Here is an 18756-nt window from a genome sequence, read left to right on the forward strand (position 1 = left end):
TATTAATTGGATGACTTATATCAGTCGTCAAAAGATGATTCAAAAATAATAATCGAATGATAAAAAAAGTGTTTGAAATTAACAATTATGTAGGTGTAAAAGAATTTATTTATAATTCTTGTGGCATGCAGAAATTTTAAATTGATCCATAACAGATAACTATGAAATAAAAAAATGCGTAAATGAATAGTAATCTTGTAAAGCTGATAATTTTTTATATTAATTAATATGCTTTTGGTTTGATAATTATCTCTGTAGTGCGACTATCGACAGCCGAGCACTGAGACGCCGACAATAAGCAGCGGCAAGATCTTGTCCAGAATGTCGAGCAACAGCTGGTCACGTGGTGCTTATCAGTGTCTGTGCAAACGTGGCTTTTACTCGCTACGTCATCCGGATGGATTCAATGGCACCATCATGGAAATAGCCTGGAAGGAGCATCAGGACAATATAAGCAATTACTACTCGGATGTATTCAAGTGTTTGCCTTGCGCTCCCGGTTGTGACACCTGCACCGGCCCGGAGCCCTGTCTGGCAAACTATCACTGGCCTTTCAGGTGCGTATATCAATCTCCCTATAAATAAACAAAATCTATCTATTGTATCCTTTGCAGAATATCTCTACTGACCATCTCGATTGGCTGCGCCTGTGGCACTTTTGTTTTGGCTGGTTATCTCTTTCGACATCGACGCGTCAAAGTCTTTAAGGTGGCCAGTCCCATATTTTTGATGATCACACTCATTGGCTGTGCCATTATGTATCTGGAGGTGAGTTCTTAACCCAATCCACAACACACACTTGGGTGCTACTTAACCCATTAAATGCTTGTGCTACACACAAAGACCATTACGAATGAATACGACGACAATGGCGGCAGGTTGGGCTGTTAATGTGACAAAAGGTCTTGTGGTCTCATTTACAATTGACCCACATGTAATGCCTCCTGACATCTGGCTCCAGCCCCTCCTGGCCACCTGTGTTCCTGCAACCGCAACATAAAACTCCTTTTTATGGCTTTTTAAATGCGGCTTTTAGAAACTTGCTTTTGACTCGGTTTAAAGCCTTTTTTATGCAGTTTGTAACGCTCACCCAGTTAATGAATTTATAAACAAATGGCAGTTGTCTGTACCTTAACATGGTTGTCTCTATAACAGCTCATTAACAGAGCAAATTAATTTTAGTAACAGCATGCTGTACAAAAGCAGCTATAACTAGTTTTAAAAAATTGTTCTTAACATCTTACCATCCTTTACACAGTGTTTTAACTTGTTTGTTCGTAACAGCTCAATATTTTAATATGTATGTTTTTTAAACTCTTTTCGCTACAGCATTTTATTCACTCACTTTTCTGCATTATGCAGAAATTTCTCAATATTTAAAATGAAAATTTGTTGGAAATTGTGGAGGTAGCAATCAACAACAAAAACATTTAAAAAAATGTTGGGAACAATCCAAAAAAAAATTATGACACAAGAAGTTAATTAAAAATTAAAAACAACAAATCATTTTTAAGAAATTGTCCAAAAGCTTTACAGATACAAACGTTTCGGCTTTCGGTTCTTAACAAGAGTTTATTTTGGTTTCGATTGCGAAACTAAATATGAAACGGTTAATTTCGGTTACCGGTTCCGGCATCGGTTGCGATATTATTTCCTAACAATAATAAATGCATATTTTTTTTAATAGAAAAAGGTATTACACTGAGATCCGTATATATCAATGTATAGTTAAGGTCTCATTTAACTGATAGATATTTTGACATGATAAAATCCACAGAAATTGCAGAGTATTCGCAAACTGTTAATCCTGCAGTGAAGGTTCTCTGTAATTGTTTACCATTATGCTCTCAGCATTAGCCAAAGTCAAACCCCACCAAGTCAAGACCCACCGGACGCATAAAAGTCGTGACAAACAATGGCAACAACGAGGAACAACAAAAGGGGATAAGAGGAGGATTTGTGGGTAATGTCAGCTTTGGGATCTTCAAGCGTATCGTATAACTAATAAACATAACTGATTTTCTAATCAACAAAAACATAGAGAAATCAGAACAAAAGTGAGCAACATGGGTGACAAGGATCTGCCCCATTTCAGTAACATAAACGGGGATAGGGATGAAGATGGGGAGGAGGATGAAGCTGCTTTGCAGGAGGCATTGCGGGAAACGGTGAAAATACCTGACATTGATTCACGGCACAGGCATCCAGCAAGGGGACAGCTTAGTGTTGATGAACGCGATGAAGTCTGGGCGCAGAGATTGCAGAGGTATTCCTCGCCAGACAAACAACAGAAGTGGACGAAGTCAAAGGCACAAAGCAGCTCCAAGACAACTGAGAGTAATCCAAGTGAACCAGGAAATGAGGAGGAAAAGTCAAGGAAGAAACCAACTGGAACTTGGGCTGATAGGCTAATGAAGTCGAGTAAGTTGGAAAAATCGGAAAAGTCGAAGCAGCCAGAAATTAGGGCCGATTCTCAGCCAAGCACGTCTAGAACTTCGGAGAAACCCAGGGAGTCCGGCTATTGGCAAATCGCATCGCCATCGGAGCTGATAGAGCAGAATGTACAACATCCTTTATTGGATCATCAGCTGAAAATGATGCGCATTGAAGCGGCTGCCACTCCCAAATCGAATAATCCTTCGAGGAGTCCCATCAAGCACATGGCCAGCACACAGACTCCCCACACAACGGCAATCACAGTGGGCACAAACACGGATGCCCCAGTGGAGGCGGCTCCAAACGCTCCCAAACCACAATTGGAACCGCCAATGGACTCCACTCGCCAGACGGGGGTCATCAATATTCTGACGGTGCCTTTTCGAACGTCTCTCAATCTGTCGCCGGGCAATGATGAGGACTTGACCATGCCTCAGGAGCAGATGCCTCCGTCTGTACACTTTAAGAATCTGCCAGTGTTTGGACGCAATCGATTTCTTGCAACCTCAGAAGCTACTAAGGACGAAGTCAGGAGTAAGATTAAAGCATTAACTGAGAGTGCAACTCCTGCTCCTGCTATAGTTCCTGCTCCATCTTCTGTTCCAGCTGCTGCTTCAGCTCCTTCTATTACTCTTGCACCGGTTTCTTCTCTTGCTTCCCCTTTGACTCCTGACTTCAGTCCTTCTTCTGTTCCGGCTACAGCTTTCACTCCTGCTACAGAAACCTCTTTAGAAGTACTTCAGACTTCAACGGAAACTTTTACTGCTTCTGTTCCTGGTCCAGCTTTTGCTCCAACTGTTGCCCCAACTTATCTTTATTCTGCTCCTGCTCTAGCTCCCTCTCTTGTTCTACATTCCGATACTGCTCCTGAATCTCCAACTTCAAATTCTTCGACTTCTAAGCTCGTTTCTGCTTCGGATCCTTCTCCTGCTTCCGCTGCCACCACTGCTCCTTATCCTTCTGCTCCCATTCGCATACCTATTTCGACTTCCGCTCTTACCTCTGCTCCTGATCCTTCTCCTCTCACTCCAGCTCCTGAAGCATCTAGAATTGTGGCAAGTACTCACAGCACCTCCTCATCAATTACGCCCATGACAAGTGAAGCCACTTTGGTTGTCCCTCTGGAGGTTCAGGAGAACGCTATGATTTTCTCCAATGCTGAAGCTCTCCCAAAAGACCATCCCACCTCGGAGCAGGCGGAGGACTCCAGTTCCGTTACAGAATCAATAGCATCCGCCTTCAAACGTATAATGCACAAGCCATTCAGTTTGATAACAAGTGAAACTGGAGCTGGAGCCGATGCCAATGCATCCTCGTCACATGCCGTGATTTTGATGCCGCCCGAGAAGCAAGACGAAATGCCAGAGGAACTGTATGAGGAAAGGGAGCTGGAGCAACAGACGCAACAGGAGAAGCAATCGGAGCAACTGAAGCATTCGGACTCAATGCAAACATTGACCATACATGGAAGACACTCGCATATAACGACCACGTATGTGGATCATTGTCATCGGGAGCGCGCAGAGGGGATTGATAGGACGGCGGCAAGGAAACTTATTGTTGCCTCCATTCTGTGTGTGTTCTTCATGACTTGTGAAATTATTGGCGGTGTGCTGTCCAACAGTCTGGCCATTGCCACGGATGCAGCGCATCTGCTCACAGATCTCGCGGGATTCCTAATCTCCCTGTTTGCCTTGTATTTGGCTGGACGTGCATCGACGGAACGCTTTAACTTTGGCTGGCATCGGGCGGAGGTCATTGGTGCGATGATCTCCGTTTACTTCATCTGGTTGATCACGGGTATCCTGGTTTGGATTGCTGCACAACGCATGATCGCGGGCTCCCATCAAGTGGATGCGGTCATCATGCTTATCACCTCAGCTCTGGCGATCGTTTTTAATCTCGTTATGGCGTTTCAATTGTCACATGGACATTCCCATGGCCATCGCCAGAGTCACCTCAAAGTACAGTCATCTTCTCATCAGCTCACAACTGAGAATCTGGCAGTATCATGAATCCCACAGGAAAGGATCAACATCTCATGCCAACATCGATCTCGGCTCATCAGACGCAGCAGCGTAGGGAGAATATAAATGTCAGGGCTGCGATAATCCATGTCATTGGCGACTTTGTCCAGAGTGTGGGAGTTTTTTTGGCCGCCTGCGTCATCTTCTTTAAGCCGGAATGGGCTGTCATTGATTCCATTTGCACCTTTGTCTTTTCCATCATTGTGCTGGTTGTCACCTATGGCATTCTGAGGGATGTCATGATGGTGCTCATGGAGGCCACACCTGATTACATGGACTATGGTGAAGTGCAGAAGGTATTCCTAAGCATCGAGGGCGTCGAAAGGGTTCACAATTTACGCATTTGGGCGCTGAGCATCGATAAGGTTGCTCTCTCTGCTCACCTGGCCATTAACAAAGATGCCGATCCCCATCTTATTCTGGAACAGGCCAAAACATTGATACACAAGCGTTACAACTTCTATGAGACAACCATACAGGTGGAGATCTATGAAGACCATCATGATCATGATCATAATCATCTGCCCAATGCTCCAAATGGTCAACCATTAAGGTATCCCAAAAATATTGGCACAGATAATCCAAGGGATTCTCTAATCAATACTGTCACCGAACAAAAAGAAAGTAGAGAAAGGCACTCACTTGTCCCCAGTCCCACAAATGAAACGCTCCTTGAGACTAAGATCAACGAGAAAAATGACAGCAAACACGATCAGCGATAAATCAATCAAACCAACGATCTCTGATTAATTCTGATTAAATTATGTTTGTACAATTTATTTTTTACTATAATAAACTATTTTTGAGACATAGTTAAAAAGAATCTCCTCAAACCATAAATAGATTTAGTATTTAGAAGATTCTTTTTAGAACTACATCATGTAAAACAGTTCACGCTAGTGACTAACTTTGCGAAGAGCAACGGAAATATTAATAATTTAATACGAGAGTCAGATCAGATCACACCTATTGTATGGTGTGGCTTACACTGCGAGAAGTACATACTGAGACTTTTGTGACTTGCTAACTCAAAAAACGCAGAGTAAAGATTACTTTTCTTGAAAGCTATGACTTAAATTTTGGATGTCCTACAAAAACAGACTAAGCAGTATATCCAGCTTTTAGAATACCATTTAAATCCTCTTGCTCGACGACTTCTAAGCTGGCGGGAAGGTCTATGAGAAGAAGACTGAGGTGACATCACCCAAAAGATCTTGCCACTAGACAACTTTAATAGAACATTCATTCCATACATTTGTAATTAATTAGCATCACTAGGTTGTATTACAAGTAAGCGTATGACATTAATTTAAGTTGTTGTAAACAACATCAGAATGATTAAAAAAAAAACAATTAAAAAAAAATAAATAAATAAGAGGTATGAACTTTTTTATAGAAAATGTTAAGTGAAGTTCTCACTGGACCGTTATTTTATAGTTCAGTTAAATTTCAACTGGCATATATTTTGTGTACAAATTTCATTTACTTATTTAAATACACATTGAAATAATCAGTCTAAAATTTTCTTTGAGAGAGTTTCTTACTAGTTCGAATTGAGGGCCAGTCTTCCAAGTTTCTTTTTTTTTAAATATTAATAATTTATAAGCTTAGAGCATTCTATTTTCTCGCCTTGACTTAGATTTCCTTGGAGTTTCCTTTAGAAATATTACAAATTGCACTGAGAATCATAAAAGTTTTTCTGTATGAATTAAGTATTGAGTGCTTAAATGTAAAAACTTCTTTAATAAGAGTAGTAGGCTAATTTCTCAAACTAAGTAGTAATCGAAATTCTCAACGACTATATCAAGTAGACAGAACTATCCTATAAATAATATTTATGGGAACTCGCTCTATTCATTCACTCTTCCATTTTTATTTTAGCCAGTTCCACCTTATATATTTATAATAAATGGAAACTCGTGCTCCTTGCTTTCACTTTTTCCATTAAGTTTATCCGATACGAGCTTTGACTTTAACTAAGCTGTCAATTGCTATTTAGCATGTCCGCTGTCAACTTAACGCACTTTGAGTGGCTGCTCCTCTTTATCCTCTTCATTCTCCTCTCATTCTTCCTTCAGTCCTTACGGTCCGTTCTGCAGCTGTCAGTCATTATTTGCTCGTTTCTTCCCTTAAATCACACTTCAAGTGTCGCTTTGCTTTAATTCCACTTTAACATACACGAATTAAACTTGTGATATACCCATGTCTAAATCGCATTTCCACATTTCCTAGATGGTTGCCATTTTTCCGTATCTGGACAGCAGCTGGTGCATTGCTACCAAATGGACGCGCCACATGGGTTTCTGTATCACCTACACATCGTTGCTTATGAAGACCTGGCGGTAAGTGCATATTCCTCCCTGTCTTTCTCCTATCTCCCATTATTTCATCCTATTTATATTTATATCGTAATATTATATCTTTTTCTGTCTTTTTCTTACCTTAGTGTCTCTTTAACGTATCGTGTCAAATCGGCGCACAAAATTAAGCTTAATGATCAGCAACTGTTGCAGTGGATGGTTCCCATATTGCTCGTAATGCTCAGTTATTTTTATTTTCTGAATACCATACTAAGTAAGTAATAATAATAATAATAATAATAATAATAATAATAATAATATAATAATAATAATAATAATAATAATAATAATAATAATAATAATAATAATAATGCAATAATAATAATAATAATAATAATAATAATAATAATAATAACAATAATAACACAATACAATAATAATAATAATAATAAATAATAATAATAATAATAATACCAATAATAATAATAATAATAATAATAATAATAATAATGTAATAATTAAGTAGGTTGCAAAACTGACTTTTCGTGAAAAAATGATAAATATTCGTAATCTGCGGACAATTCTAAGATGTTTTTACCAAGAAACTATAGTTCTAAAATCAATTCCTAGTCCCTAGTTTTTGATCAATTTTAAGATTTTGGTCGCGGTGGCCCTTTAGGTAAAAATTGCCATACACTATTACATACACAGTGGAGAGCCGAAGTGAGTACAAGTTCACAATCACCGTCTTTCATCATCCACAACAACACAGCAATAAAAGCAATGCTAAATAAAATTATATGTTTTCATAATTATTATATTATTCTTAACAAATAAGAGTGGAAAATAAATTAAAAAAATGTTATATTCTAAAAGAGAAATATAATCTTCTAAAAAAATTTCTTTACAAGGTAAAAATCTAGTAACGAATGCCTTTCCATGCCCCAAAATTACTAATATCCAATTTATGGCTTATTCGAGGCATTCTGCACCTCGCAAAAAAGCTATTTCTGGATATAAAGAATCGGTCCTTTTTTTGCGCAATATACCGAATGACAAACTTTTTTTAAGAATAATATAAAATGTATTAAATTTAATGTCACATTCGTCACTTAATTGCTTGTTTATCTTATTATCCTGTGTTTTTAAACATATATATTTATGGGAATCAGTACAAAAATATTTTTTGCTGTTTGCTCTTCGCGTCCTTGAATGGAATGCTAGAATTAAACTTCCTTCTTACTCTAATATATGGCCATGGCGCTATGTTTCTATTTCATCTATTTAACGGAACTTTTGACTCTTCTGAGCACATATCCAATTTAAAGTTGGCTGTTCCCTCACGAGCCTCGCGTAATTTTAAGCCATTATCTCCACATCGGTGTTTTGCGAATGAGGCTCTTCACGAACCATTTTATGATCTCTGCTCAACATATAATAACTTATATTCTGTTATAAGCTCCCAATATTCTGTACCTAACTTAAGAAAATCTAATATGTTAGACTTTAGGTAATTGGTTTTGATAATTCTGTACTGCCGTCCACTATGTACATTTTTGTAATCTTGCCATCTGTTCTTATTATTGTTAATATCCAAACTGTACATTGTAATTTTTTTGAAATCAAATAAATAAATAAATACTGCTGATTTTAATATTGTAAATTGATAATTAATATTGTATCGTAACATTAGTTTATTGAACACATATAAAATTTAAATTATTATACTGGTACTTTATTTATATCTTTTCAGATCTATGATCAGCACCATCTAAAGTTCAAGCAATGCTCCTATAACTGGTGGGACCACAGTCTGGCAATCGGAGAGGTCCTATTTTTAGCCTGGGGCATTAGGGTCTGCTACAATGTGCGGAATGCGGAGAGTCTGTATAATGAGGCACGTCTGATCTCCTATGCCATCTATAACATTGCCCTTGTCAATATTGCGATGGTTGCATTTCAGTAAGTTTCACTTTACACACCACATGAATTGCATTAAGCACACACACCGAGACTCGTTTGTTTTATTAATCTTTGCTCTCGCGTTTGCATTGTAATCCTTTTTGTTGGTCTGCCAATGTCATCCTGTCTCATTAGGCATTAAGCGTTGTGCGTAACAGGCGAAGGAGGCCTACATATATATTCTTTATCAGCATCAATAGACAGGACAATGTCCGTCTGTCGTCAGATCTGTCTTTCTGTCTTCCGTCCGTCTGTATGAACACATACATCTCTAAACTATCCATACCAAACTTGTACCTACATCGCAAGCAGATCAAGTTTGCATTGTAAAAATCCTTTTGTTTAAAAGCTAGTCACCAAACTTGGTATGTAGATTCCATATTGCAGGACAAGCTTGTTTCTTTTTCGATCCCACTATATCGTATGCTGTCTGTCTTTTTTTGTTTAATGAGATATCTAACTAAACTGATACCATATAACTTGTTTAGTATTCTGTGTTGGTTCACTTTCATATGGCTGCCACATTTTGTTTACACAGACATTACACAGATTTCTTTGCCAAGTTCCTGTCCCACCTTCTCTCACCCCGAATTCCTTGCGGGATTCCGCTTCCTGCAAACTGACAGTCAAATTGAAAATCGTTTCAAGTGTTTTGATAATTAATGCAATTTGTTCTTCAACTTGTTTCAATACAACATGCAACAACTTGTTGCTTTAAGCTGTTTCTCCATCTATGTGTAATTGTCCTTCCTCACGTATTTTTCCAGCTCCTTGCCTAGATTTCCTCTTACAGATTACCTCAAATTGCAATTCACTTAAAAGTTGTGCAGATTATGAAAATTAACATAATATCTTAAAGCATACGAAATTAATGTAATTGTAATTTGAATGAGTTAATGGGTATTTGGAATGATTGAGTCAAGCATTTTTTTACATTACCCACAAGTTGATAAAGTTAAAATAATAAAAATTTTCATTCAAGGACGTATGCTGGTATCGGGGGGAGACGGGTCGGTGAGTCTAACCATACAGTCATCGTATTCTTATTTAAGGAGAAAAATTCCTTTAAAAGATGCTATTACAGCTCAAACTAGTCGGAAAGGCCATAGAATTCCCGTTACTTATTTCAATACACATAAAAGTACTTTATATTACATACTTTTGGGTGCTTGTATTGAATTAATTATTGATAACTTTGGTTAGCTATTACTGCCGCTCTAATTGCCCGATCCTGCTGCGATTAAGTGGGATAAAAGATAATCTTAATAGATAACGTAAATTGCATAAACCGAGTTATCTTAAAAACAAACTTGACCTGCTCCAACGCCATTGGGATCTGCGTGCCAAATCTCTTATAGTCTCTGAGATCTAGGCGCTGACACGGACGGACAGACAGACAGACGGACAGACACACATGGCTATTTGATCAGCATCAACAGCCATGCTGATCAAAAATAAATAAAAATATTAAAGTCAATGCAATTAAGCAATCAGTTGAAAGAAAAATGATCAATTCAAGAATTTTTTCAACATAATGGACTCAAAAATATTAGAGCTAGGACAGACTTAAAGTATAGCACAGATATTAGAATCCAAAATCATCTACAGATTTGCAACTTTTTATCCGAACTTCTCCTATTTCTTCTATTTTCCTGCTCCAGTGTAATGCTATTCCCCCATGCTGGCCCGGATTACAAATATATGTTGGGTTTTGTGCGAACGCAACTTTCCACGACGACGACAATTGCATTGGTCTTTGGGCCAAAGATAGCACGAGTCTTCAAGGGCCAGGGCGATAAATGGGATCAGAAGGCCAAGGTGCGCAGCATAACGGCATCATTTTCGCTAAACGGTGTTGGCCTCGTGGCCGAAGAGTCGCCCGATTTGTATCAGGAGAACGAGGAACTCAAGGTAATTTTCTGATATATAAATGCCTAACTTAACTCCTAACTAAATATTGAATGTGATATGCAGGAACAAGTGCAAAAGCTGGCGCATCAGATTGAGTTCATGAAAACTGTGCACATGCAGATGAACAATCGTCATCTGAAACCGAAACCTGGTGGTTATTTTACCATCACATCGACCTCTTTCCAGGCGCCCTTCAGCAAGAGCACAGTTTCTACGGCGCAAACACAAACTGGCAAGGATGAATTTAGCTGGTAAATTACACTAGTCAACAAAAGTTTTTTTTACCCTTATAAAAGTGCAATTCAAAAAGACTTTACTAGATTTTGATTAGTTTTTTAGTAGTTTAAGTTTATGTGTCTGCTCAAAATTTTTTTTAAATTATAGAGTAGGTTCGGTTTGGAAATCTAAGGCAAAAGGAACAACTGCATTCAGTTTATTTTTCTATTTAAAGCTAGTTGTAAAATTTTTATCATAAAAACTATATTTTGTTAGTTTTCAAAAAGTATTCTAATCACGAATTAGTTACATTTTTTGGTAATCCTTTTATTCAGTTTATTTTAATGATTTGAAAAAAAAATTTTATTTTATTCTGAAGTCAAGAGCGACTCGCAGTCCTAATAAAAACTATTTTGACTATTTTATATAAAGCATAGAAAATTTTTCTTATAGAAACTTTCCAATTGATTTATTTACTCTTTAGATTCAATCTTTAACAGTTATAACTAAAATTCTAAAATCTTTTTAAAATCGATACCGTTAAATATTTAAAATATATTAATTTTTTATTAGTTTTAATAAAATAGATTCTAATATGTTTTTATAAAAAATGTTTTTGTTTATTTATTTTCATTAAACTGAACAGTTTATTATTTTATTTTATTTTTTTTTAGAGGTTCGTGGTTCCTGGTGGTTATTTTACCATCACATCGACCTCATTTCAGGCGCCCTTCAGCAAGAGCACAGTCTCTACGGCGCAACACAAACTGGCATGAATGAGTTTATCTGGTAAATTACACTAGTCAACAAAAGATTTATTGTACACTTTTAAAAGTGCAATTCAAAAAGACTGTTAGATTTTGATTAGTTTTTGGTATATAAAAAGGGTATGTGTCTGTTTAAACATTTTTTAAAAATTGTAGAGTAGATTCGTTCTGGGAATCTAAGGCAAAAGGAAAATTGCGACCAGATCGTTTATTTTATTTATAGCTAGTTGTACAAATTTTTTTTATATAAAAATAATATATTCTTATGTATTTTACAAATTTTATAGATTGTAATAAAAAAAGTGGGAAAGGCTGTAGTCGAGATCCCGACCATAGGATACCCTACTTATTCTCAATATATATAAAAGTACTTTGAAGAAATTACTACCTAATAAAACTACTGCATATTTTAGGTGATTGTATTGAAATAATAACTTTGTCCGATAGATTGTAATAAAAATAAGGGAAAGGCTGTAGTCGAGATCCCGACCATAGGATACCCGTTACTTATTTCAATATATATAAAAGTACTTTGAAGAAATTACTACCTAATAAAAACTACTGTGCAATTCAAAAGACTTTACTAGATTTTGATTAGTTTTTAGTAGTTTAAGTTTATGTGTCTGCTCAAAATTTTTTTAAATAATAGAGTAGGTTCGGTTTGGAAATCTAAGGCAAAAGGAACAACTGCATTCAGTTTATTTTTCTATTTATAGCTAGTTGTAAAATTTTTATCATAAAAACTATATTTTGTTAGTTTTCAAAAAGTATTCTAATCACGAATTAGTTACATTTTTTGGTAATCCTTTTATTCAGTTTATTTTAATGATTTGAAAAAAAAATTTTATTTTATTCTGAAGTCAAGAGCGACTCGCAGTCCTAATAAAAACTATTTTGACTATTTTATATAAAGCATAGAAAATTTTTCTTATAGAAACTTTCCAATTGATTTATTTACTCTTTAGATTCAATCTTTAACAGTTATAACTAAAATTCTAAAATCTTTTTAAAATCGATACCGTTAAATATTTAAAATATATTAATTTTTTATTAGTTTTAATAAAATAGATTCTAATATGTTTTTATAAAAAATGTTTTTGTTTATTTATTTTCATTAAACTGAACAGTTTATTATTTTATTTTATTTTTTTTTAGAGGTTCGTGGTTCCTGGTGGTTATTTTACCATCACATCGACCTCATTTCAGGCGCCCTTCAGCAAGAGCACAGTCTCTACGGCGCAACACAAACTGGCATGAATGAGTTTATCTGGTAAATTACACTAGTCAACAAAAGATTTATTGTACACTTTTAAAAGTGCAATTCAAAAAGACTGTTAGATTTTGATTAGTTTTTGGTATATAAAAAGGGTATGTGTCTGTTTCAACATTTTTTAAAAATTGTAGAGTAGATTCGGTTCGGGAATCTAAGGCAATAGGAAAAATTGCATTCGTTTATTTTTATTTATAGCTAGTTGTACAAATTTTTTTATAATAAAAAATATATTTTGCGTATTTTAAAAATTTTATAGATTGTAATAAAAATAAGTGGGAAAGGCTGTAGTCGAGATCCCGACCATAGGATACCCGTTACTTATTTCAATATATATAAAAGTACTTTGAAGAAATTACTACCTAATAAAAACTACTGCACACTTTTAAGTGATTGTATTGAAATAATAACTTTGCCCGATCTTGCTGCTGTTAAGTGATATTATAGATAATATTATTAGATAACGATAATTACCATAAAAACGGTAGTATGTTAAAAACTGTCTGTATGGTGGCTTCTCGCGATTTGCGGGGGCGGAATGAGGCGTGTTAAAAATTTAAAACAAACGACCTGCGTGGGGTCTATAGAAATCTGTGCGCCAAATTTGGTATCTCTATCTTTTATAGTCTATGAGATCTAGGCGCTCATACGGACGGACGGACATCGCTGTCTTGACTCGGCTGTTGATGCTGATCAAGAATATTAGTTAAATTTATAGGTACAACTTTTGCTATTTTAATAAAAAATAGATTTTAATGTTTTGAATAAAATTCCCGTTTATTTAATTTTTCTGACGTTAATAACTACTCGCAGTCTTAATAAATGCTTGGTAATTTATTTGTTTCACGTTTTACAGCAAAATTTTTTAAAATTATAATTTTTAACTATTTTAAATAAAATATAGAAAATTTTCGGAGCTCGAATCTGTTTAATATATTCTTTAAATACAATCAGATTTTAGTATGTTTTGATAGACATTCCAATTATTTATTTATTCTTTTGATTCAATTTTTAACAATTATTATTAAAATACAGAAATCTTTTGAAAAGCGATACCGTTAAATATTTAAAATATATTCTTTAGTGTTAGTCTTAATAAATATAGATTCTAAAATGTTTTTATAAAACAAGTTATTGTTTATTTATATTCATTAAACAAAACGGTTACTCTTTCGAGGTTCGTGCAATAAGCGGTTTGCAGTCTTTATAACAACGTGGTAATTTAGTTTTGTTAATCAGTGACATTTTATATGCTTTTTACCGATTTTTATTAAAAAACCCTTTAAATATAGATATTAAACTATAATTTTGTAGATAAGTGATATTTTTTGTAATTCTCGTTAAATATTTATTGATTATTACGTGTTAGGAATTCTTAAGAACTCTGTTCATTCATTTTCTTAACCAGTGTTAATTGCTGTCATTTTATTACAGCTTGTCCGGCAATGCGACGCCCTTGAAATGCAAATCGCCCAAGGGCAAAGTCTGACGCGGTCAACGAAGTGTTAAAGATTGCTCAATAAATGTTGTTCATAAGCATGACCAGGTCGTAGACGATTCAATTGATTTCAGTTTCTACCAACAAGCAGCAGAACAGCAGCAGCAGCACCACCAGGAGGAAATGGATGAGGAGGAGAAGCTATCAAAAGATGCCGATTTGTTGCGTCAATTTCGCCGCCTCTTTGCACCCATTGTGGATGACAGTTTGCAGTTGTATTATCAACTGAATGAGGTGGATGATAATGTGGAAACGGATGTGCAACACATACGCATCCATAGCACTGTGGCCGAGTTGCAGGAGTTGACCAGCAGCGAGGAGGATACGCTAGTGACGCAACTCAATTCACCGTTGCCAATGGAGCCACCGTTGCCACCCATGCCTGCCACGCCCAGTGGTAGCTCCATTTCGAGCTCCACTTCCAGCAGGTGTTTGTATGCCATACACACTCCATTGCCGGGACAACGTCTCGAGTCGCCGCTATCGGTGTCCTCATCCAGTGAGCCGCATACGATAACGGAAAAGGTGCAGTTACATGCCCCGCCGTTGCACATTGGCAATAACAACAACAATGACGAGGACGAGCCCAGCTGCAGTCACAATAACAACAACACCTCATGCTCTCTATCCTCCACTCTGACAGATAGCAAAACTCTGGATGCTCGCACTCCCATTGTGGTCTAGACATAAGACTCCAGATGAAAGGTGTATGTACCTTAAAGGAAGGGGGAGGGCTGTCGCTTTCTGCTTGCAACTTGTGATTTCGTTTACACAGTTCTTGGAACAGCAACAAAAACAACAACTTAAACAACAACAACAACAGTAAATCGCTTAATGTTTAAACTAGTCTTAAATAATGTTTGTCTGTATGTCTCCCTGTCTGTCTGTCTGACCCATAGAATGCGTTTATGCGTAGCAACGATTCATGAAAATTATGGTCAAGTCAGCAGCGAAAAGATTACATGTTTAGTTCACATTTTCAGATTTATTTAAAGTCGTAAAAAGCTTTTAAATAATATTGTAGTTTGCGTGAAATGCAACACATTTAATTTTTCCAGAAAGATTAAATCATTTTTTCAATCCAATTTTTATTGAAAGCTTGTGTTGTTCAACGATAAAATTACATTTTCATATATATCTAGTTACTACACTATGAATGTATACTGATAACTTTACTTTTTTCGCTAAAATTAATTTCTTCACCTAACAAAAAAAATTAAGATATAGATTTGGGACTGTCCAATGGTTACTTCTTGGTTCTCAGGAATGTTAATATCACAAATAAAATTTCAAAATGTGTATAAGATTGTGTTTCAAAAAATGACTCATTTCTTATTTTGTTCGAGTTTACTTTTAGTTCAAAAGATATTTTTATGATACTTTTTTCTTATTCACGTTTTAAGCATTGAATAAACGCATTCGCTTTCCCATTCACTTTATTTTCGTTTAGCTTCCTAAGCATCTTCCCTTTTCCTAATTAGTTTTCAATACTTTCGATCATCCATCAAACAGAAAAAGGAAGATTTTAAGCATTAACATTGAGCAAATTTTTCACTTCGTTCGGATTATAAAAGAGATTCGATGGATTCACTGGTTCAGGATGCGGGTCAGTAAAAGTGTAGTACGTCATATGGCATAGCTCATAGAGCTATGCTCTAGGGTTTAGCCATTATCTTTTTGATTTCTCTTATGCACCAAATATATATATCTCCTTATTTTAATCGTAAAATGCACTCTTAATCGCAATACTTTGTTTCTAATTAGTTATTTGTTCTTTTAGTATTCGAGATAATTTTAAAAATATGTGAAATCTATTAGTTACTCATCGTAAAGCTTATAAGCAGCATACGTAGTAATTAAGGTTAGCAAAGAGTCGATTTTAGTGTAATTGGTAAAAAATATAAACAAACTTTACAAAAACAAACAACAAAAAATAAATTTGGAATTTTATCAATTTTTAAAATAAATAAAAAAATGTTAACAGACGCGCAATTTTTTCTGAAAATAGTTGGGCATATTACATAAAAAATACAAACAAATTATACAATTAACTAACAGTTAAGTTAATGTTAAATTAACGTATACATATTGAAGATAAAATCAAAAATAAATGTTAAAAAATTTAATCAATTGAATTTCTTTTATTTACTTTTCTCTTAGTATTATTTTAGGAAATAATAGAATACTATGTATAAATTGGTTACAGATTATAATCTGGTAATTATCAGGGTGTTCCAGAAATGTAAACCAATTATAAATATACTGGTTTTCCATTGGTTTTCGGTTGGCTTGTATTTCTGGAGCACTCCTGTATGTACCGCATTATAAAGTAAATGTTTCAAAAATATAAAAGATCAAACTATAAAGGTTAAATTTAAAATTTTATTTGAGATTCTAGTATTTAAATTTTTTGCCCTTCTGAGATTACCAAATATCAAAAACTGGACGGAAAGTAAGTTTATTTTGCTTGTAACTTCATAAATAAATTTTTTATTCCAAATCACACATCAATTTTATTAATCTTCTCTGTTTTCCTTCCGTTTTATACTCAACACGTTTTATTATTTGTATTTTAACCATGCCATTATGGGGGGCATCTCGAAGATTTCGCGAAGAGGATGATGCACCAATTACTCTGGGCCAGGTTATGGATGATAATTTCGCCTGCATGAGTCGAATGGCGAAGAGCATGTGCCTGACTCTGGGCAGGCCAAAGGATCGCTTGATATGTCGCAACACACTGGAGGAGTTGGCCAAGTTCAATAAATCAGAGTCCATTCAAGTGAAGCAGAACGTGCGCAAGTTTATGAGATTCTATTTGCAGGTGCTGCGCTGGACACAGACGCATCAGCCCTCCAAAATTTATGAGAAATGGGTAAAAGGAGAAAAAGGGTAATTCCTACTGTTGATTCATATAACCTTTATATCCTTTATAGTATGGGGATGCCTGCAATGGTAGAAGCGATCGACCAACGGGTGCAGATAAAGACGAAACGTACATTTGGCTCGAGGAAGGTCGCTCTTATTTGGCCATGAAACAGTTTGAGGATGGCTCGACCATGATCTACTCGGCAGTGGCCAAGGATCCCGGCGCCGGATGGGTTGATAACGGCATTAAAACATTGGCTTCACAAGTCGGCAACTAATCAATTAATTAACAAACTATTGTCTATATATATTTCGAATTGTAAAATGCACAAATGATGTTTGCGAGATTCGGTGTATAGGTTTTTTTAGCTTAAAATTAAATACAAAATGTGGACGGAATGCAATTGGAATCTTGTCAAGAGCAGAAATACATAAGCTTAAAAACTACATTCGATTCAGCTTCCAACAGTTGTAAGGCGAAATTTAAAAGGCACTTTGTTATTATTTCTGATGGGAATGTAAATATTTTCTAGCTGCGCATAAACGTGGCCGTGCCGGCCATTAGCATGAATGCCAGCAAGAGCTGCAGGGATTTATGCATGTTTATGAGGCTGGCGCCATTGCAGCTGTCGTTGGAGCAATAACACTCCTCCCAGTACACGCCGTTCTCGTAGACGCCCCAGTTGCAAACTCCCGTGACGCCAGTCTCTGAAACGGAGGCACAACGTCGTATCACCTGACGCCAGCGACCATCCCCTGTAAAGAAAATGCTCAAAAGATTAGATGCACTTTCAAGCAATGCGGAACAAAACAACGCACAGATGAAGCCTCGTGGTCCCTGCTGGACAACCTTCATGCAAAAGGAGCCTGGCATGTGGGATTCGTCACTGTTGCATTCGATGGCAATGTGCTCGGTGCTGTTGAAGCGCTTGTACGCGCCACAGCTGTCATGGCCCTTGCGATCCTGGTCCGAGGAGCACTGATAACAACGTATAGCCCAGCTGCCTGTTGGTCAGTTAAACAATTAACAAACAAATTAATGAGTAAACAGTTGGCAGCCACACCCAATAACTCAATTTCGAAGAACAACTAATTAAATTCGTTAAACAGCCTACCACAAACGACCAGCGAGAGCAGCAGAAATGCGCACCGTGTTACCATCAACATATTTCAAGTTATTCAATATTTGTGCGTCTAAAAACAAAAATAAAATTCGTTTAAACAAAAACAAGATGCTTGAGAATAAGAGTGACCGTAACTATGGTATTTGTAGAGGCGATAAATTGTGGCGGTCGCACGATAGACAGCGATGTCAGAAAATGCGGCAAATGCAGTGTTGGTAAGCAGCAGATTATTGTACGCTTAACTAAAGCAATTTCAAATTTAAACACAAACTTATCAAAATACCGTGAATTTAAAATTGATTATAAATGTATAGATGAATGTATAGATATTTGATGAAATGATTTGTTTTATCAATTATAAATATTTTATAATTAAC

At 36.0% G+C, this 18756-nt stretch overlaps 4 protein-coding genes across 4 annotated transcripts in view; 3 read left to right on the plus strand and 1 right to left on the minus strand.

Annotated features, from left to right (window-relative positions):
- Positions 1-15338, plus strand: part of LOC117781276 (probable G-protein coupled receptor CG31760) — a 30759-nt gene extending 15421 nt beyond the window's left edge. The window contains 8 exon segments of the mRNA XM_034618028.1: positions 259-557; positions 615-768; positions 6696-6805; positions 6910-7005; positions 8483-8725; positions 10387-10636; positions 10700-10887; positions 14324-15338. Coding sequence (XP_034473919.1) covers positions 259-557; positions 615-768; positions 6696-6805; positions 6910-7005; positions 8483-8725; positions 10387-10636; positions 10700-10887; positions 14324-15071 — 2088 coding nt within the window. The 3' untranslated portion in view covers positions 15072-15338.
- Positions 3397-4532, plus strand: LOC117781938 (zinc transporter 2). Its single transcript, XM_034618827.1, has one exon. It carries the CDS (start codon positions 3528-3530, stop codon positions 4449-4451), a length of 924 nt encoding a protein of 307 aa, XP_034474718.1. The 5' UTR covers positions 3397-3527; the 3' UTR covers positions 4452-4532.
- Positions 15339-16911: 1573 nt separating the features above from the next.
- Positions 16912-17654, plus strand: LOC117781960. Its single transcript, XM_034618851.1, has 2 exons — positions 16912-17262; positions 17324-17654. The coding sequence occupies exons 1-2, from the start codon at positions 16966-16968 to the stop codon at positions 17531-17533; spliced, it is 507 nt and encodes a 168-aa protein (XP_034474742.1). The 5' UTR covers positions 16912-16965; the 3' UTR covers positions 17534-17654.
- Positions 17548-18508, minus strand: LOC117781961. The gene is made up of 3 exons (XM_034618852.1): positions 18371-18508; positions 18075-18260; positions 17548-18011 (listed from the first exon to the last, which is right to left on the minus strand). Exons 1-3 carry the CDS (start codon positions 18420-18422, stop codon positions 17785-17787), a joined length of 465 nt encoding a protein of 154 aa, XP_034474743.1. The 5' UTR covers positions 18423-18508; the 3' UTR covers positions 17548-17784.
- Between the last annotated feature and the right edge of the window lie 248 nt (positions 18509-18756).

Source organism: Drosophila innubila (assembly GCF_004354385.1).
Source record: "Drosophila innubila isolate TH190305 chromosome 2L unlocalized genomic scaffold, UK_Dinn_1.0 4_B_2L, whole genome shotgun sequence".
NCBI classification, from domain to species: domain Eukaryota; kingdom Metazoa; phylum Arthropoda; class Insecta; order Diptera; family Drosophilidae; genus Drosophila; species Drosophila innubila.